Below are 22071 nucleotides of genomic sequence, written 5' to 3' on the forward strand. Positions count from 1 at the left end.
TTTCTGGCACATAAGTTATTGAGGTGTGGACGTGCATGTGTGTACACATGCGTGCATGTGGATGTGTGTGTGTGTGTGGATGTGTAGAGACAGGGAGAAACACAGCGAGATTAAGAAACAAGGAGCCGGGGCTTCCCTGGTGGCGCAGTGGTTGAGAGCCCGCCTGCCGATGCAGGGGACACGGGTTCGTGCCCTGGTCTGGGAAGATCCCACATGCCGCGGAGCGGCTGGGCCCGTGAGCCATGGCCGCTGAGCCTGCGCGTCCGGAGCCTGTGCTCCGCAACGGGAGAGGCCGCAACAGTGAGAGGCCCACGTACCGAAAAAAAAAAAAAGAAACAAGGAGCCGGGTGGGAGATGGAATCAGAGAGCGAAGGGAAAATCTGGGATGGGGGGAGATGGTGACGGAAAAAGAGGGAGGCACACATGTTGATTACTCTCACATGAGCCAGAAATAAGCAGACTGGGACCAGGGACTTAACTAGATGAGAGGCCGGCCCCCTCCTCGGGCAGGTGGAGGTTCAAGCATTAGGACGAAGAGAGGGAAAGTTCTCAGAGTGGGGAAGTCATGCCCCAGAAGGGCTCCTCAGATGGAGCCAGCCCCACAAGAGTGCCGGGAAAGGGGCCAGCCCTGCGGAGGGCTCTGGCAAGAGCAGTAAACCCGGCCATATGTTGCAGAATGTTGTTCCGTCATCTTCACAGAACACCTTCCCTTGGGAATGGAAAGTTTTGTAAATAAACTACAACAGTTGTAAGCTTCCTGCCAAGATCGGGACAATTAGATTTCCCAAGAGGCAGAGAGTATGTTTTCTTTCCTCACACTGTTCAAATGGAGAGTGTGATGGTAAAGCTTATCTTTGATTTGTCAAACTAAACTGCTGTACTTGTCATTGCTAAGATTCCTTTCACTGCTGTTTACTTACTTGGGCAAAATTTATGAACATGTAAGCGTAATAGTATTTTCAAAAGGTTAGCTGTCATCTTCTAAATGTTTAACATGCATCAAAATGATATAAGCTCTGTGATTCAGAACCAAATCCTGCTAAGTACAGGCATATTTTAAATGATAACAACCATATATTTATTAAATATTTGTCATGCACACAACATTGTAACTGGCTGTAGCATGCCTCCTGTCCATAAGGAGTGGAAAGAAAAACATTAGGATATATTGAACTTCTGCCTAGCTCCAAACCCTCTGCTAGATGCCCAGACATACATTATTTAATTTAATACTTACCCTAACCCTTTACAAGGCATCATTGGCCTCAGTTTGCAGATGAAGAAAATGAGGCTGAGAGAGATCAAAGGGTAATTACTCGGTTTTCCAAAGCAGGATTCAAAGTCCGTCTTTTCTTTCTAAGTCTAGTTAAATTTTCACTCCATCATGTTGGTACTCAGCATTTTCACGAATCCTTAAACCAGGCAACACATTAAAAACTTTTCAAGTTTTTGTTATACCATTTTCTTATTTAAACCTTTTTGGTGTTAACAGGGTTCAGAGTAGGCCAGGGAGGGGTAGATCCAACAGCAGTTCAGGGGTGGAAACAGTACAAGCCAAAATAGTAACCACCTTCTGTAGAAGATGCTAGGTTCTGTGGGAACGGCAACTTGGTTAATAATTGCTGAGAATTTATTCTGTGTCATCAAGCAGATAATTACAGTCATCTTCAAAAAGGAAGGTCAACAGTATACATCAGCATGAATACAGTATCGTGCTTCCTACTCAGCCTTTTCTGTTTCTTGATTTCTACCACTTCCTTGCACAATGTTTAATTACTGAGGCAGTCTTTCAGCAAAAGGTCTAATTTGCTTGCCCCACCTGACTTTAACCATTGCTCTTACCTGTGGAGTTATCCTGAACTGAACACTCTGTCTTCTTTTTTTTTTAATTTTATAAATTTATTTTATTTATTTTTGTCTGCGTTGGGTCTCTGTTGCTGCGCACTGGCTTTCTCTAGTTGCTGCGAGCGGGGGCTATTCTTCGTTGCGGTGTGTGGGCTTCTCATCGCACTGGCTTCTCTTGTTGCAGAGCACGGGCTCTAGGTGCGCGGGCTTCAGTAGTTGTGGCTCGCGGGCTGTAGAGTGCAGGCTCGGTAGTTGTGGCACACGGGCTTAGCTGCTCCACGGCATGTGAGAGCCGGACCAGGGCTCTAACCCGTGTTCCCTGCATTGGCAGGCAGATTCTTAACCACTGCGCCACCAGGGAAGTCCACTCTGTCTTCTTTTTAAACCTGCTTCTCTTCCTGTATTCTGCTCCTGTCCTAGTGACACCATCACACACCAGCCCCCACAAAGGATCCTATCCATCATCCTTGGGCCTTCCTACCTGTCACACACAGTGACTAGTTGTTTGGACTTAGAGTCAGGCAGGTCGGAGTCTACCGCTTAAATGCTATGTGACCTTGGGCAATTTACTTAACTCCACACTGCCTCGGTTTCCTCATCTGTAAAACACGATAATAATACTCCTCCTGGAGGTATTGCAGGGTTAAATATGATTATGGAGGAAAGCCTTATCACATTGTCTGAAACATGGTAATAATACTCCTCCTGGAGGCATTGCAAGTGTTAAATAGGATTATGGAGGAAAGCCTTATCACATTGTCTGAAACATAGTATGTGCCCAATAAGTGGTAGTCATTATTCTTACTTCTTGTCCTTCACATCCAGTTAGTGGTCAGGTCCTGCTGGTTTTATTTTCTGAATAGTTCTTAAATTTTCCTCTAGTTTCCATCACTCCTGCTACTGGCCCACTTTTCTAATCTTTAGGCCCAGATTCCTGCAGTAGCCTCCTAACTTGAGCCTCTGCTTCTGCCTCAAATCCATCATCATATCATGGTTACCCAACGGACTTTTCTAGAGTGTACATTGGACCTTGTTGCTTCCTTGCTTATTGCCCTCCAGAGGCCTTCAAGATCACCTCTGAATTCCTCAAAATGTAGAGGGAATTTTTGTTTGTTTACTGACTGGGGCTTTGTGACTTTTTTGGGGTGGGGGAGCTACACATTTTTTTAATTGAAGTATAATTGACATACAGCACTATATATAATTGATGTACAGCACTATGTTAGTTCCATGTGCACAGCCTAGTGAGTTGATATTTCAAGAGGCTCACCATAAGTCTAGTTACCATCTGCCATCATACAAAGTTATTACAGTATTATTGACTATATTCCCCATGCTCTAAGGCTTTGTGACTTTTTGATGGTGTATTAATAGCATTGTCTTGTAGATAAAGGGTTATGGTCTCTTGGTGAAACCTTGCTTAATCGTCCTGGCATCAGCCAAAAACTGGGGGAGGAACACAGGAGAAAGGAGAGAAACTCACAGATATGTCTTTCCTTCTTTTTCTTTTCCCTCAAAAAATAAAGAAAATCCAATAAAGTGGTTTTCATAAAATGAAGTTGCCATATTAATCTCAGGAAATAGAGATCAGAAAATACTGAAGCTATGAAAACACTGTAAGGATTAGAAAAATTATTAAAGGGAAACTCATAAAACAGGCAATTTAATATTGGATTCATTTCTTAGGTAGAATGCCTTCCAGGTTAATGTAGTGGAGCTGAGAAACATTAGCAATTCCTCGTCACACCTTTACAAATCATACCCAGTTGTCAAAAAAGCAGAATACTTCTGCTGTCAACCCCATTACACGGAGCAGAATGATAGTTTAGCAGCCAACTTCTGCTATTAACAGAACTCAAGGGCAAGAAAGAAATGACAGAAGAGCTAGCCAAGGATGGTGAAACTAATTATGATGACAAGCATAGTATTGGAGACAGGTAATGGGCAGAAAACTACATTATCATCAACGTTTTTCTCAACCCAGTAATGAAGACCATGTGGCTATAGGTGTAAAGGGGCAGCAGGTGTGAGGGGGCTGGAAGGAGGGCAGAGTAAACACTGCAAATAAAAGTAGAGAAGGATGCCATGGACTTTCCTTAGACTTGGTTAGGAGATGCTTTTGCAGGTAGTTGGGTTTTCTCTATAGAAGCAAGAGCAAAGAGTCTGTGATAGAGGAAATTATGACACTGGGGTTCTTAACCCTTAATGGATCACAGAACTCAGCCTATGAATCTTTTTTCTCCCTTGAAAATAACCCTTTTGCACACGTATGCACAGTTGGAGGTACAGTTTCCAGAGCTTCAAGGGCCTGTTCTTGGAACCCAGATTAAGGACTTCTACAGAATGTTGGAAATTGCCTTCAGTGGACTTCTGAAATAAATTCTGGTTGCATCCATACAATGGAATATTGGGCAGTAGCTAAAAAAAGAGGCAGACCACCTATTATCCCCTACTATGGACCAACCGCCAAGATACTCTGGGTGAAAAATGCAAGGTATAGATAGTATTCATGGTATTTTAGCTATAGTGTTGGTGTTAAAACGCATATTTACATGTAAATATGCTGTGTCTTTGGAAGATGTATTAAAAATGCTAACAAAGGTTGTCTTTTACAAGGGAACTCCATCAGCAGGAGAGGATAGGGGAAGCTGGTTTTCAAATAGATGACTGTAAGCAGAATTAGGATGAAAGAAACTAGGAGGCATATCCCTTGTCTTTGCCACAGAGAAAGAGCTGCCCCCCACACTGTTCCTCAGCCTGTGAGGAGTAGAAATTTTAAGAATAATAAAATGCGATTTTTCTAAACAATTATATTATTCAAGGTTACAAATAAAAGCTAATTATTATGAACTAAATATGTCTAAATTAGACAAATTCAAAAATATGTATCTGCATTATTTCCTATTAAATAGAATCACTGAGGAGTATTAGCCAAAAAAAAGAGTTTTTCTCGTTACTTTATGGAAAATTTTATGGCCATTATTGTCTTGAAAAAGCAGCTAAAGGGACAAGTATTTTCATATTTTTCCTCTTCTTTCTTTCTTTTTTTTTTTTTTAATTTTTATTGTTGGCTGCAGTGGGTCTTCGCTGCTGCGTTCCGGCTTTCTCTAGTTGCGGTGAGTGGGGGCTACTCTTTGTTCTGGCGCACGGGCTGGGTTGCTCCGTGGCATGTGAGATCTTCCCGGACCAGGGATCGAACCTGTGTCCCCTGCATTGGCACGCGGATTCTTAACCACTGTGCCACCAGGGAAGTCCCTCCTCTTATTTCTAAGTGATTTTTGTTTCAGTTTGTTTGGCAGGGTGTTACTTCAGCTTAATTTTGTAACTTTTTTCATGTGATTGAATTTATTTTATTGGATTTTTTTTCAGTCACAAAGTAACATATATTTGCGGTAACAAGTCTAACAATATAAACATTTAGTAAAAGGCAAAAATGAATCTCCCTCCAATCCATTCAAATCCCCAGGATAACCAGTGTGAACCATGTTGTATGTAGCTTTCTGTGCCTTTGGACGTTCCAAGCCGAAGCTTACAAACACGTACACATACATGTACTTCTTCCTGTTTTTTACAAAAAGTTTTACCTAACTGTACCCATTACTCAGCAGCAAAAATGTTTACTTACCTAACTGTACCCATTACCCAGCAGCTTACTTTATTCATTTAGTAATGAGGTTTAGGGACTTCTCTCCAGGCCAGTAGATCTAAGTCTGACTCCTTGTTCCCTGATACCTGCCTGATATTCCCTGGTATGAGTGCAACACAGTCAAGTCAACGTTTCCCCTATTGATGGACACCAGTACAAAAAATGCTCTTGTAAACACTCTTGTAAATATTTTTACTTCTACTAGTGCTTTTATAAAGAAATTTCCAAAAGTGGGACTACTGGCTTAAAGAGCATGAACTTTAAACTTATTAACAGTACCAACAATCCAGTTTCCCACCTGGCAGTGCCAGGAGTTCCCAAACGTGAGGTGCCATCCTTGCCTTCTAGGTTAGGTTGCCCACTTAACATTGCTGTTGGAGAAAAATACCCCTCTCATGAAAAGACGCAAAAAGTTAACATACTGTGTAGCTAGAGAGAGACTCTCACACCATCATCAAGATGAAAAACAGGCCACTGGCTCCACCTTCTCACTGAAGTGATGCTGTCTCTCCTCTCCACTCATCGGCACGCCTCTTCTGGAAGGCAGCCTGGGACAGGGCGCAGAGAGGCACAGGCCGAGCTCACTGACTCAGGGAGCACAGCTAGGGGAAGTCATTAAGCAGACCCACTCCTGCCAAACAGCCACAGTACTGGAACACTCAGACTTCCTTGCTTCACTGTACTGAGAAAGAATTTTTTTTCTTCTTGGTTTTGGAGACGTGTATACTAGAATAATTACACATGATCTGAGTGCCAGTTATCAAAGAGCAGCTAATGATACTAAAAATAAAGACCAAGAAAGAGAGAGAAAGTGGGTAGCTAGGACACTTCGAATACTTTGTATTTAAGTTGTATCTTGCTACTTCAGTTTAAACCTAGCAGGTTTTAAAAAATGACTGGACCCTTTAATGCGGTAGTTGAGACCTGCAGGATTTGGGACGGGGTTCCCTGAGGCTGGTCCTCCAAGAACAAGCACATTTGGGATCCCCCTGTGCCCAGCCCTCCAAGGGCACTGAGTGGCCTCTTTCTCCTTCTCTGCCCCCCTTGTTCGTCCTCTCACTCCTGGGATGTGAGAGAGAGAGACTGTACGTGGTATCCTGGCCCAGAACATCAGATGAGTTGGGAAACAATTGAAGTGATTCCATGCTCAAGATTTTCTTCTCCCTCCACACTCACCCCCCCAAAATCACCAACTAAAAACCTATCCTAATAACCACCAGATCGTAGGGGCCCAAAGCAGCTGTTAAAGCAGAAATACCACTTGAATGGGAGAGCACTGTGAACAGTTATCAGCCTTAATCCTTTTCTTGAATTTTGGTCCTTTTCCCAGCAGGAAACAGCCCTGAGAGGATGGGCTGTTACAACCAAGGTTGAGGGGACGGGGGACAGTCAAGTCTGCAGCAGTAGGGGAAGGAAAGTCGCTCCTTGGAGGTCAGTGGGTTCCAACGAGGGCCAAGGAGGCAGAGCAGGGGCAACGGCAGGGGAGAGAGACGAACAGGAAGGAAAGGTGTGCCCACAGGAGAGATACTATGTTTCTGTGTTTGAATAAAATATATGTTGAGATTGGGGTCTGCAAATTCTTTCATTCTAGCTAGCATTACTCAGAACAGATGACACGTTCAGGGAGTTCAGTTTCAGGTAATGTTTGCAATAATGGGCTTTAATACCAGCCTACCTTCCCCTTTTTATCCATCAGCACTGCTGTTTCCTAAAAACCCAGAGTGTATTTTTCAGCTTGGAAGAACTGTTAGAATATGCAAAATCCATCTGTTGGAAAGAGGATCATGGAGCCCTCCTCTCCCTCGCCCCCTGCACTCCTGTGTCACGCTGCAACCTGCTTCCCTTCTGCCCACAACCGAAGTTCCCCCTTGCTCTACGTTTCCCTTTTTCAGTAGCATGTCTCACCTTCTAATATACCACATGAATCACTCAATATATTTACTGTTTATTGTCTCCGTCTCCTGCTGGGGTGTAAGCATCACAAGGGCAGAGTTCTTTGCTCTGTTCACTGACGTATTCCCAGCATCTAGAATAGCATTTGATGTGTAGCAGGCACCCTATCAATACTGAATGAAAAAAAGTGAAAGAGTAAGTTACAAAGAAATAGGTATAAAATGATCCTGTTTGTGTTTTTCAAAATACCTATGTAATAATACATATGATACAGAAAAAAAATCTGTAGACAGATACACATATTTTAGATAATAATTACTACTGCAGGGATGGGATTACAGGAGACTTTCTATCATATATTGCTTTTTTTTTTTAAAGATCAACTTTATTTTTTAATAAATTTATTTATTTTTGGCTGTGTTGGGTCTTCATTGTTGCGTGTGGGCTTTCTCTAGTGGCGAGCGGGGGCTACTCTTTTTTTTTTAAGGCATCTGAAGAATCACCACTATCTTAACCTGAGTTTTGGCAACTCAGGTTAAGGTTTTTTTAATTTATTTATTTTTAATTTTGGCTGTGTTCGGTCTTCGTTTCTGTGCGAGGGCTTTCTCCAGTTGCAGCAAGCGGGGGCCACTCTTCATTGCAGTGCGCAGCCTCTCTTGTTGTGGAGCGCAGGCTCCAGACGCGCAGGCTCAGTAGTTGTGGCTCATGGGCCTAGTTGCTCCGCGGCATGTGGGGTCCTCCCAGACCAGGGCTCGAACCCGTGTCCCCTGCATTGGCAGGCAGATTCTCAACCACTGTGCCACCAGGGAAGCCCGGGGGCTACTCTTCATTGTGGTGTGAGGGCTTCTCATTGCGGTGGCTTCTCTTGTTGTGGAGCACAGGCTCTAGGCGCATGGGCTTCAGTAGTTGTGGCATGCAGGCTTCAGTAGTTGTGGCTTGTGGGCTCTAGAGCGCAGGCTCAGTAGTTGTGGCTCACGGGCTTAGTTGCTCCACGGCATGTGGGATCTTCCCGGACCAGGGATCGAACCTGTGTTTCTTAACCACTGCGCCACCAGGGAAGTTCCTATCATATATTTCTTAATGTTTCCTATTTTTACAATAAATGTTACTTTTGAAATGGAAAATAATGTTATAACAAAATAAGGAATTGACGAATTTCCTTAGACCTAAAAGAAGAAGCTTTGTTTGTTTTCTGGAGATACAGGTTACAATGGAAGAAAGTGATATTATTACAAGAGCCTTTTTTGAAAGTTTGATATTGTTTTGATGATGTTGAGTTGGATTTTTGAGCATAGACAAGACTCGCCTCACTAATGAGCTAATAGACCGGTTTCCATAGAGGGGTCATCTAATTTTTTTTTTTCTAACTAGCCTAATAATTATTATTTTACCTAGCATGCCATCTGGGGGCCTTACTTAGGTGATAGATAATAAACTTAAAATAGGATTGTACTTAACCATCCTATCTCCCCACCTCGCACCGTTACTGGCATGTGGTAAGCAGACATGTGAGATCAAGTGACTAGTGAGTGGGTGATGCTCTGGTAGCAGGTCTGAGAGTGGGGTTGCCTGAAAGCTGGGTGGAAGGGAAGGGCAAGTATCAAGGAGCTGAAAGGCCATCTTATCCTTAGCTCAGCTCTTCGTGTATTCTGAAAGGAGCTGGTCAGCAAAAGATGCTTTATTGAACTGCAGCTCATAACAGGCAGAACATGAACGCTGTTCATCACAAGTGCTGTGAAGTGCATTGTTTATAGGGAGTATCTCCCTACAGGCGAGATCCAGAGAACAGGTTCTGAATACAGTATGTATTCATTCTGCCTCTTGCTGAATAAAGGCAAAAGTGGCCTCTTGAGACCCTGTGCACTGTATAGAGTATGCATTATACAGCATTTGATTTTATTTTTGCTAATCTATTTATTTTTAGGTTTTTCATCTTCTAAAATTTTTTTGGTCATCTTCCCAAACTACTAAAAAGAACATTTACATTAAAGAAAAAAAGACTATTTCTTTCAGTAAAAAAGTTTGGTGGGGGATTTCTCTGGCGGTCCAGTGGTTAGGGCTCCACGCTCTCACTGCTGAGGGCCTGGGTTCCATCCCTGGTTGGGTAACTAAGACCCCACAAGCCTTGCGGCATGGCCAAAAACGAAAAAAGGAAGAAAAAAGTTTGGTGGTTATGCTTTTATTTAAAATACTCTCCCTAAGCACATACTGTCCATTTTAAATGAGTGGGTTAAGATGGAGAATATATATCCTTGGCCCAAAATTAAATATTTGAAGGGTGATGTCTTATTTTATTTCCAGGATAAAACGTTTTCCGTTTTCATGTTAGCAAGGTGTAGTTTCACTTCACTACTCAATCCGAGAGTGCTGCTGCCAGGCTCCGGCAGGGTGGGATGAGGGGTGGGGACGAGGCCCAGGGCCAGCCCTTCAGGGAGGTTTTCCAATGCAGGCACAGGGGTGGGGCAAAGAGACCTTCCTTCCTGGGGGATCCTGGAAGCTTCACTATAGGGGGGAAATTGGCTGCATGTTTCAGTTGCCCCTCATTTTCAGGCAGACACTTATGGAATGATTACACTCCTGTGAAAGATAGCTTCTACATAATTGAAGATTGTCCTGGATCTCTCTCATCAGAGAGGAAGAAAAGCCACATGAATTATTTACGGAGCGCCAAGTTATTTCCTTTCATGAGCCCTGACTTTGTTTTTGTCTCTGCAAACTGAGATTTTGTTTATCCATGAATAGTTTTCCCTAGGGCATGAAAAATATGACTCTTTAATTATGAATGAGGTTTTTTTGTTTGAGTGCATGTTAACTAAAACATGCAAAATACACTGTGTTTTTCATTAGATCCCTTTCAGCTCCCCACAAGAACAGAACCAGCAAAGGAACGAGCAGTTCAACCAGCACCCACCAGGAAGCCGACTGTGATACGAATTCCAGCCAAACCAGGAAAATGTAAGCACTTCTCTGCCTCATTTATTTGCTTCTCCAAGAGCCAGGGAGAAATATATGCTAATTATCAATGTCTGCTTTTGAAATTATGTGTAATCAGCCACTTATTATTATTTTTCTGTCGAGAACATTTTCTTTTAACATCTTTATTGGAGTATAATTGCTTTACAATGGTGTGTTAGTTTCTGCTGTATAACGGAGTAAATCAGCTATACCTATACATATATCCCCATATCTCCTCCCTCATTTATTTTTTAACATCTTTATTGCAGTATAATTGCTTTACAATGGTGTGTTAGTTTCTGCTTTATAACAAAGTGAATCAGTTATACAAATACATATATCCCCATATCTCTTCTCTCTTGCATCTCCCTCCCTCCCACCCTCCCTATCCCACCCCTCTAGGTGGTCACAAAGCACTGAGCTGATCCCTCTGTGCTATGCAGCTGCTTCCCACTAGCTATCTAGTTTACATTTGGTAGTGTATATATGTCCATGCCACTCTCTCAGTTTGTCCCAGCTTCCCCTTCCCCCTCCCCACATCCTCAAGTCCATTCTCTGCATCTGCATCTTTATTCCTGTCCTGCCCCTAGGTTCTTCAGAACCACTTTTTTTTTAGGATTGCATATATATGTGTTAGCATATGGTATTTGTTTTTCTCTTTCTGACTTACTTCACTCTGTATGACAGACTCTAGGTACATCCACCTCACTAAAAATTAACTCAATTTTGTTTCTTTTTATGGCTGAGTCATATTCCATTGTATATATGTGCCACATCTTCTTTATCCATTCATCTGTCGATGGACACTTAGGTTGCTTCCATTACCTGCTTATGGTAAATAGAGCTGCAATGAACATTGTGGTACATGACTCTTTTAGAATTATGGTTTTCTCAGGGTATATGCCCAATAATGGGATTGCTGGGTTGTATGGTAATTCTATTTTTAGTTTTTTAAGGAACCTCCAAACTGTTCTCCATAGTGGCTGTATCAATTTACATTCCCACCAGCAGTGCAAGAGAGTTCCCTTTTCTCCACACCCTCTCCAGCATTTATTGTTTGTAGATTTTTTGATGATGGCCATTCTGACTGGTGTGAGGTGATACCTCATTGTAGTTTTGATTTACATTTCTCTAATGATTAGTGATGTTGAGCATCCTTTGATGTCTTTGTTGGGAATCTGTATATCTTCTTGGGGGAAATGTCTGTTTAGGTTTTCTGCCCATTTTTGGATTGGGTTGTTTGTCTTTTTGATATTGAGCTGTATGAGCTGCTTATAGATTTTGGAGATTAATCCTTTGTCAGTTGCTTCATTTGCAAATATTTTCTCCCATTCTGAGGGTTGTCTTTTCATCTTGTTTATGGTTTCCTTTGCTGTGAAAAAGCTTTTAAGTTTCATTAGGTCCCATTTGTTTATTTTTATTTCCATTTCTCTAGGAGGTGGGTCAAAAAGGATCGCGCTTTGATTTATGTCATAGAGTGTTTTGCCTGTGTTTCTTTTAAGAGTTTTATAGTGTCTGGCCTTAACATTTAGGTCTTTAATCCATTTTGAGTTTATTTTTGTGTATGGCATTAGGGAGTGTTCTAATTTCATTGTTTTACGTGTAGCTGTCCAGTTTTCCCAGCACGACTTATTCTCCATTGTATATTCTTGCCTCCTTTATCAAAGATAAGGTGACCATATGTGCATGGGTTTATCTCTGGGCATTCTTTCCTGTTCCATTGATCTGTGTTTCTGTTTTTGTGCCAATACCATACTGTCTTGATGACTGTAGCTCTGTAGTATAGTCTGAAGTCAGGGAGCCTGATTCCTCCAGCTCCGTTTTTTCTTTCTCAAGATTGCTTTGGCTATTCGGGGTCTTTTGTGTTTCCATACAAATTGTGAAATTTTTTATTCTAGTTCTGTGAAAAATGCCATTGGTAGTTTGATAGGGATTGCATTCAATCTGTAGATTGCTTTGGGTAGTATAGTCATTTTCACGATGTTGATTCTTCCAAACCAAGAACATGGTATATCTCTCCATCTGTTTGTATCATCTTTAATTTCTTTCATTAGTGTCTTATAGTTTTCTTCATACAGGTCTTTTGTCTCCTTAGGTAGGTTTATTCCTAGGTATTTTATTCTTTTTGTTGCAGTGGTAAATGGGAATGTTTCCTTAATTTCTCCTTCAGATTTTTCATCATTAGTATATAGGGATGCAAGAGTTTTCTGTATATTAATTTTGTATCCTGCTACTTTACCAAATTCGTTGATTAGCTCTAGTGGTTTTCTGGTGGCATCTTTAGGATTCTTTATTTATAGTATCATGTCATCTGCAAACAGTGACAGATTTACTTCTTCTTCTCTGATTTAGATTCCTTTTATTTCTTTTTCTTCTCTGATTGCTGTGGCTAAAACTTCCAAAACTATGTTGAATAATAGAGGTGAGAGTGGGCAACCTAGTCTTGTTCCTGATCTTAGTGGAAATGGTTTCAGTTTTCATCATTGAGAACAATGTTGGCTGTGGGTATGTCATATCTGGCCTTTATTATGTTGAGGTAAGTTTCCTCTATTCCCACTTTCTGGCATGTTTTTATCATAAATGGTGTTGAATTTTGTCGAAAGCTTTTTCTGTTTCTATTGAGATAATCATATGGTTTTTCTCCTTCAGTTAATATAGTTTATCACATTGATTGATTTGCGTATATCGAAGAATTCTTGCTTCCTGGGATAAATCCCACTATATCATGGTGTATGATCCTTTTAATGTGCTGCTGGATTCTGTTTGCTAGTATTTTGTTGAGGATTTTTGCATGTATGTTCATCAGTGATATTGGTGTGTAGATTTCTTTCTTTGTGACATCTTTGTCTGGTTTTGTTATCAAGGTGATGGTGGCCTCATCAAATGAGTTTGGCAGTGTTCCTCCCTCTGCTATATCTTGGAAGAGTTTGAGAAGGATTGGTGTTAGCTCTTCTCTAAATGTTTGATAGAATTCGCCTGTGAATCCTTCTGATCCTGGGCTTTTCTTTACTGGAAAATTTTTAATCACAGTTTCAATTTCAGTGCTTGTGATTTGTCTGTTTATATTTTCTATTTCTTTCTGGTTCAGTCTCAAAAGGTTGTGCTTCTCTAAGAATTTGTCCATTTCTTCCAGGTTGCCCATTTTAGTGGCATATAGTTGCTTGTAGTAGACATCTATTTTGCCTGGTATGAGAATTGGTACTCCAGCTTTCTTTTGATTTCCATTTGCATAGAATATCTTTTTCCATCCCCTTACTTTCAGCCTATATGTGTCCCCAGGTCTGAAGTGGGTGTCTTGTAGATAGCATATATATGGGTCTTGTTTTTGTATCCATTCAGCCAGTCTGTGTCTTTTGGTTGGAGCATTTAATCCAATTACATTTAAGGTAATTATCGATATGTATGTTTCTATGACCATTTTCTTAATTGTTTTGGGTTTGTTATTGTAGGTCTTTTCCTTCTCTTGTGTTTCCTGCCTAGAGAAGTTCCTTTGGCATTTGTTGTAAAGCTAGTTTGTAAAGGTTTTAATTTATCAGTTGAATCTGAATGAGCTCCTTGCTGGGTAGAGTAATCTTGGTTGTAGGTTTTTCCCTTTCATCACTTTAAATATGTCCTGCCACACCCTTCTGGCTTGCAAAGTTTCTGCTGAGAAATCTGCTGAGGAATCAGCTGAATCCGTATGGGGATTCCCTTGTATGTTACTTGTTGCTTTTCCCTTGCTGCTTTTAATATTTTTTCTTTGTATTTAATTTTTGATAGTTTGATTAATATGTGTCTTGGTGTGTTTCTCCTTGGATTTATCCTGTATGGGACTCTCTGTGCTTCCTGGACTTGACTGACTATTTCCTTTCCCACATTAGGGAAGTTTTCAACTCTAATCTCTTCAAATATTTTCTCAGTCCCTTTGTTTTTCTCTTCCTCTTCTGGGACCCCAATAATTTGAATGTTGGTGCTTTCAATATTGTCCCAGAGGTGTCTGAGACTGTCCTCAATTCTTTTCATTCTTTTTCGTTATTCTGCTCTGTGGTAGTTATTTCCACTCTTTTATCTTCCAGGTCACTTATCCGTTCTTCTGCCTCAGTTATTCTCCTATTGATTCCTTCTAGAGAATTTTTGATTTCATTTATTGTGTTGTTCATCATTGTTTGTTTGCTCTTTAGTTCTTCTAGATCCTTGTTAAACGTTTCTTGTATTTTCTCCATTCTATTTGCAAGATTTTGGATCATCTTTGCTATCATTACTCTGAATTCTTTTTTGGGTAGACTGCCTAGTTCCTCTGATTTGTTTGGTGTGGTGGGTTTTTACTTTGCTCCTTTATCTGCTGTGTATTCCTCTGTCTTCTTATTTTGCTTAACTTGCTGCATTTCAGGTCTGCTTTTAGCAGGCTGCAGGTTCATAGTTCCCATTGTTTTTGGTGTCTGCTGCCAGTGGGGAAGATTGGTTCAGTGGGTTGTGTAGGCTTCCTGGTGGAGGGTACTAGTGCCTGTGTTCTGGTGGATGAAGCTGGATCTTGTCTTTCTGGTGGGCAGGGCCATGTCCTGTGATGTGGTTTGGGGCGTCTGTGACCTTATTATGATTTTAGGCCGCCTCTCTGCTAATGGGTGGTGTTGTGTTCCTGTCTTGCTAGTTGTTTGGCATAGGGTGTCCAGCACTGGAGCTTGCTGGTCATTGAGTGGAGCTGGGTCTTAGTGTTGAGATGGAGATCTCTGGGAGAGCTTTTGCCATTTGATATTATGTGTAGCTGACAGGACTCTGGTGGACCAGTGTCCTGAACTAGGCTCTCCCACCTCAGAGGCTCACGCTTGACACCTGGCTGGAGCACCAAGACCTTGTCAGCCACTCGGCTCAGAAGAAAAGGGAGAAAACGAAAGAGAGAAAGGGAGGAAGGGAGGAAGGGAGGAAGGAAGGAAGGAAGAATAAAATGAAGTTATTAAAATAAAAAATAAAAGAATTATTAAAATAAAAAGGTGATCAAAAAAGAAAAAGAAGAGAGCAAGCAAACCAATAAACAAATCCACCAATGATAACAAGTGCTAAAAACTATACTAAAAAAAATAACCACAAAACAAACAAAAAAAAAATATTAATTTAATTAGTATAACACTACATTTTGATACACTTCCTTACTTGATTTTTCAGTGTTACAATAAATGAAATTTTGGATGAATTTTATTTAATAACTCCTGCAGATACATCTGATATTATCATAAGAGAGAAGCCAAGAGGGCCAGAACTGTTTACCTTAGGCCCTAGAGATTAGAAAAAGCGTGAGTATGTATGCACATGAATGCACATACAGTGGGTTCCAGAGCAGTTCCTGGGTGATCACAGAGCTTTCTCTGTGAGCCTCTGCTTTCCTTTCATTTCTTTTAGTGCTTTTGCATAGCCCAGTTGCATCTTTGCCTTTGTCTAATGAGATTCTGCCACTCCATTCCTGCCAACAGCAGAGCAAGTGTCCCAGTACTTCACCTGCAGCATCCCAGGGTTACACTGTAGGCATCCCCTGGCATGCCATGAAACTTAGTTTAGGGGTATGGTTTCTCTATAAAATACTACCTAGAAGAATCATATTGGTTTTAGTCTCTTGATGGTTTTATTAACTGATGGCTCTAAGCCAAGTAGTGAGAAGATTGAACGGAGTTTCTATGAAGAATGAGGAGGAGAGAAAGTCAAGGGTACCAAATTCTAGTGGGTTCTCGCTTCTTAGGAGCTTATATTGTAGTGTTAGACTGAAGAACTGGTCGTATGTTTCTTTTGACAGTATTATATAGCCTACAGATCAGTGACAGGACAGCTCATCGGGTTGTCGGCCTGCTCACTGTTACCTTGTTAAAAGTATTTGGGGGCTTCCCTGGTGGCGCAGTGGTTGAGGGTCTGCCTGTTAATGCAGGGGACGCGGGCTCGAGCCCTGGTCTGGGAAGATCCTACATGCTGCGGAGAGGCTGGGCCCATGAGCCACAACTACTGAGCCTGCGCGTCTGGAACCTGTGCTCCGCAACGGGAGAGGCCGCGATAGTGAGAGAGGCCCGCGCACCGCGATGAAGAGTGGCCACCCGCTTGCCACAACTAGAGAAAGCCCTCGCACAGAAATGAGGACCCAACACAGCCAAAAATAAATAAATAAACAAAAACAAACAAACAAAAAAAGCCAAGCATTTTAAAAAAAAGTATTTGGGATTTTAATAAGCTGCGTGAGATAGAATAATAATAGATATTACCCGAAGCTCATGTGGCTTTATGCAATACAACTTTTACATTTAAATGTATTCTCCTGTTGTGTCAGGGTCCCCCAGATCCCCATGTTTGAGGATTTGCTAGGAGGACTCACAGGATTTAGCATATAGTTGTGTTCGTGGCTGTGATTTATTATAGCAAAAGTATGTGAAGCAAAAGCAGCAAAGGAAAAAGGTGCCCGGGGCAAAGTCTGGAGGAAACCAGCACAAGTTTCTAGGAGTCCTCTCCCAGTAGAGTCACACAGGGTGTACCTAACTCCACTCAGATGTGAAATGTCCATCAGGGAAGCTCATTAGAGACTCAATACCCAAGGGTTTTTGTTGGGGGCTGGTTACATGGACACCTCTAGGAATTTGGGCATGTACCAAAATTCCAGATTTCCCAGAAGGAAAGCAGGTGTTCAGCATAAACCATATTCTTTTGTTTTATCTATTCTAGAAATGGTGCGAAGCTTCCCAAAATCCAAGTTCCTAGGTGCCAGCAAGGACCAACCTTGTAACTCAGGCCTGCTGTGTTTACTCTTTTCTACACACTTATAAATTGGATTAATAGTCCTGATATCCTGAGAAGGGTATATTGAGAAAGCACCTTTATTTATTATCCTGACAAACCTCCAGGAACTATTAGAAAGCTGAGTTCTGTACTGCTATATGTGAGAGAACTGAAGTGCCAGTTCCTAGAGAATTCTTCCTGTGTATATCAAAAACCAGTTCCCCAGGGCTCCCCTGGTGGCGCAGTGGTTGAGAGTCCGCCTGCCGATGCAGGGGACATGGGTTCGTGCCCCGGTCCGGGAAGATCCCACATGCCGCAGAGCGGCTGGGTCTGTGAGCCATGGCCGCTGAGCCTGCGCGTCCGGAGCCTGTGCTCTTCAACGGGAGAGGCCACAACAGTGAGAGGCCTGCGTACTGGGGAAAAAAAAAAAAAAAACAAAACCAGTTCCCAAGAATTTTATTATTACGATTATTAAGCAATGCATATATTGCTGTGGAGGAAAAAAAATAGGACTTTTGGGATCCAAAGAACTTGGAATGGACAAGAAAAGAAAGGAACAGCTTTGTGGTGCAAAACTCCTTGCTCTGAACCTGTCAGCTTCTTCCCCTGGGGACCTGTTTCTTCTGACTAGGATGTCCTTTCCCCAGATCTCTGCATGGCTCGCTCCTTCACTGTTCCTTCAGGTCTTTGCTGAAATGCCACTTTTCTCACTGAGCACTCTGCTGACCACACAGTTTGAAATTGAAAATCTCCACCTCCCCCACATACCCACACCAGATAATTGCTATGTCCCTTCCTTCCCATAAGCTATCTCCTCTCTGCTTTCATATTCTTACTGCTTTGTACCCTTCAGTAAGGAAACTGCAGCACAGAGAAAATCTTCAAGATGGTGACTGAGTTGGACCATCCCTGTGTGTGTCTTAATTCCCCGCGCAGCACTGCCTCTCAACTAAGAACGCTCGTCTGTCTCTAAATCATTGTTTTCCTAGGAGCTGGCCTGGGTATTTTCCCCCTTTTGAGAGTGTTTTCCTGTCTGTGGATAAAACAGGAACCTGACAAATCATCCTCTTGTTTTGTTATAGGTTTTTCATGTGAAATGGAAGCAGAGAGTGTTCATTTGAACGGGAAAAATTCCTCTCTCTCCTTTAAATGCCCGAACGAGTAAAAGGTGGCTTTAGCCTCCTTTAGTATGTTACAGTCATGCTCTCTCCAAGTGTTTTGCACACAGATTTTAATTAGCTGTCACTAATTAAATCTGGTCATCTTTGTTTTCTTCTTTTTAAAATAAGTTGGGAGTGCACTATCTCTGGGTTAAGGATGTAGTTTGGATGTAAAGTTATTATTGCTTTTTAAAATGGAAGCAATGAAGCCCATTAATCTGGAGCTAATATATTAGAAAACACATTTAATTATTTGGATGGGGGAGGGTTGGATACACCACCTATTAGGAAGCCGCATGCTTTACTACAATGAGTACAGGCTTTTGGTTTCCAGCCCATCTGACCATTACTAGCATTAAGACCTGGCTAGCGCATTTATTTTCTTCTCAGCGTCAGTTTCTTCATCTGTAAAATGGGTAGGATATTATCTAGTATAGTGCTGTCCGATATGGTAGCCAGTAGCCACATGTGGCTACTGAGCACTTGAAATGTGGCTAATGCAACTGAGGGACTGAAATTTTAATTTTATTTAATTTTAATTAAGATTTAAGTTTAAATTGCCACATGTGGCTACTAGCCAGTAGACTCAACATCTAGCACTTAGATTGAGGTTGGTTTGGAGAAATGTATATGAATAAAGCGCCTTAACTTAATGCGCGGCCCATAGAAGGTTCTCGACAAGTGCTGGCTTGCTGTTACAATTATTTAGTAGTATTTTTAATCTCTATAAAACTTTTGGTAAAAATTAAACGATGCCTACTAGCTCATCAGTTTTCTGAGGTTTGCCAGAATACCTTTCTCATTTGCTTAGCTCTCCATTCTTTGTGTGCATCTTTTACAATAGCCATTTTCCTAATAGGGAACCAAGCTGTAATCATTTCATCCCTTGAAACCCCGGAAGACTAGAAATTATTGATTAATTAATTACTGCTATTTTTCCAGGTTCACATGAGGAGGATCCACAAAGCCCACCTCCTCTCCCTACTGAAAAACCCATTGGAAACACCTTCAGCACAGTATCCGGAAAACTCGGTAATGCTAACAGAACTAGAAACTTGGTAAGTGGTCATTATAGGTAATCTTAGGTTGAAGACTAAGCTATGCACTAATTTTAAGTAATCAGCTGATGTCTAAATTATTTTACTATTGGCCAGATAAAACCAATTTCTAAGCTCCATGTACTTATTTAATATTTTTTAAATTCCTATAAAATAAAAGAATTAGGCTAATTCATTGTACTTCATCATAAAATAATTTGCCCTATACCAATATTATGGCATTGTCTTTTAAATAGCACTAATAATGAGAAAGTTACTGAAAATCTCCAAAAACCTTTAATTTTTGTGGGAAGATTTAGTTCAGTTATCAGGTTTTATTTAAAATACCAAATTAGGGACTTCTCCCTGGTGTTCCAGTGGTAAAGAATCCGCCTTACAATGCAGAGGACGTGGGTTCGATCCCTGGTCAGGGCACTAAGATCCCACATGCCCCGTACGGGGCAACTAAGCCTGTGCACCACAACTACTGAGCCTACGCGCCTCATCCAGAGCCCGTGTGCCTTAAACTACAGAGTCCACGTGCCCTGGAACCCATGCGCCACAACTACAGAGCCCATGCTCCCTGGAGGCTGCGTGCCACAACTAGAGAAAAGAAAACCCACACACCTCAACTAGAGAGAAGCCCGTGCGCCACAACAAAAGATCCCACATGCCTCAGTGAAGATCCTGCATGCCACAACTAAGACCTCATGCAGCCTAAAATAAAATAATAAATAATAAATAGATCTTTAAAAAAATAAAATAAAATACTGAAATAGTGACATAATTTTAAGATAATTATCATAAGAATTTGTTCATCTGAAATTTAGGAGAGAATTATTTTTTAAATTTAAAAAGTAGTGCTTTATCATGTACTTGTTAACAGATGGTGGTAAAAAGTTTTTTTTTTTAATTTCAACCTCGATACTGTTTTTCTGTACTTTTTCAAATTCCCATATGATAGATTATCTTTAAGGTTTGTTTCAAAAGAAACCAGTTCTTAAAGTCTTTGAGCAAAATTTTCAGTTCAAACTTCGTAATAGTTTTACACTTGTGCATTAACTATGCTATTATACATGCAAACCCATCTAATCATCTAGTGAAGAGAAATTTCTTTGAAGGAGACATTAAATTGAATTAGCCAATGTCAAGTTAATGAGATTTTTCTGTGGGCTGAATTAAAATTTAGTGATCACTTGCATTTCAAAATACTTGGTTAATAAATTTTTATTAAAACTGGGCTAGAGACTTCCCTGGCAGTCCGGTGGTGAAAACTCCACACTTCCAGTGCAGGGGGTGCGGGTTTGATCCCTGGTCAGGGAACTAAGATCCCACATGCCATGCATCAGAGCCAAAAAAATTTAAAAAAAACGGCCAAGATGACCCAAAAGAGGATGATAGGGCTCCCACCATACTATTGTTGAATGGGAAAATCCCAAATTTCCATAGAGGAAAAGTTACTTGAGAAGGTTACTGGCTTCTACTCTAAAGGGTTGTAAAGAGGAATGAGAGGATGATGAGTGGTCATACAAAAGCATTCACTGAGTCATGTCATGGGCTTTGTAAACCCATAAAGCTCTATTAAAATATTAAGTATTATTCCATTTGGTGTTAAGCAGTCCACAGAGCAACTCAAACATTTTAGAAAAAACAAGGAAAGGAAGTTAGAATAAACTAAGCCATCTGGAGAGGGACCATATTCATAACTGTATCTCGCATAAACAACATGAGGGAAATCCTGTCCTGCGCTGTTTACAAAGGGTGGGGGCCGGAGGGGGGTGTGGTCAAAGCACTCTTTGCTGTACTGTAATGAATACATACCATAATAGACACACTGGGTCTGAAGGAAGAAGATGAGAGAAAAGGACCCCAAGTTAAATGATTTGGCTGAAGTCATGCACTTAGATTTCCAGGGCCCAAAAGTCAAAACTGTGCCTGAGAAATTCCTTTGGTTTTGAGGATTACAGTTACTGAGTGAATTTTAGATCAGAGGCCAGAATGGCTTCAGGTGTTGGGGAGGGTCTCTAGAAAGAGTGCTTCACCACTGTGATGACCCATGAGGAAAGGCACGGTCTTTGAAAGTCGTGTCTTCTGATGAGACGCAGGACAAAGACCCTTGACTATTTCTCCTGCCTTGAGTGCCAGGGAACTTTCCATCGCAGGACAAGGTGGCTGTAGTTGCAGAATCTCACTTTCTTCGCTTAAACGATGAGGGAATCCAGGGTGAGGAACCACAGGAGCCACTGGTGCTATTCTCTCAGCAGGAGCAGACGCTTCCGTGGAAACCCAAGGCTGCCAGAGCCACCCGCAAGGTGTCTGTCAGCCGGTGCCAGAGGAGAGTCAGGGGACGCTGCCCAGAAGGTGGAAGGAGTCACAGCTGCAGCATAGGAGATGGCTAATGAGAAGTGGCACCGATTCCTGGAGAAAAAAGAGAAGGCACATCTTCAGAGGCTGCCCAGTGATTCCAACAGACAAGAATGTGGTTTTGGAAGAAATATCTATTTTTTGAAAAAACAATCAAAAAAACAGGGAATTATTTTGAAATTAGAATATAAGAAACCATTCCAAAGAACATGAACAAAAAGATGGCAGCGGGCCTCCCTGGTGGCGCAGTGGTTGAGAGTCCGCCTGCCGATGCAGGGGACACGGGTTCATGCCCGGTCTGGGAAGATCCCACATGCTGCGGAGCGGCTGGGCCCGGGAGCCATGGCTCCTGAGCCTGCGTGTCCGGAGCCTGTGCTCTTCAACGGGAGAGGCCACAGCAGTGAGAGGCCTGCGTACCGCAAAAAAAAAAAAAAAAAAAAAAAAA

At 41.6% G+C, this 22071-nt stretch overlaps 1 protein-coding gene across 3 annotated transcripts in view; it reads left to right on the forward strand.

Annotated features, from left to right (window-relative positions):
• The window catches only part of SH3D19 (SH3 domain containing 19), a 94609-nt gene that overhangs the window by 43872 nt on the left and 28666 nt on the right, over positions 1-22071 (forward strand). For 2 of the 3 annotated variants that reach the window (XM_024764059.1, XM_024764060.1), the window contains exons 8-9: positions 10232-10339; positions 19168-19283. In XM_024764059.1, coding sequence (XP_024619827.1) covers positions 10232-10339; positions 19168-19283 — 224 coding nt within the window. The remainder of the gene's footprint in view (positions 1-10231; positions 10340-19167; positions 19284-22071) is intronic. The other variant, XM_024764062.1, reaches the window with a different exon arrangement.

The sequence above is a fragment of the Neophocaena asiaeorientalis genome, unplaced genomic scaffold, assembly GCF_003031525.2.
Source record: "Neophocaena asiaeorientalis asiaeorientalis breed wild unplaced genomic scaffold, Neophocaena_asiaeorientalis_V1.1 scaffold594, whole genome shotgun sequence".
Classification (NCBI taxonomy): Eukaryota; Metazoa; Chordata; class Mammalia; order Artiodactyla; family Phocoenidae; genus Neophocaena; species Neophocaena asiaeorientalis.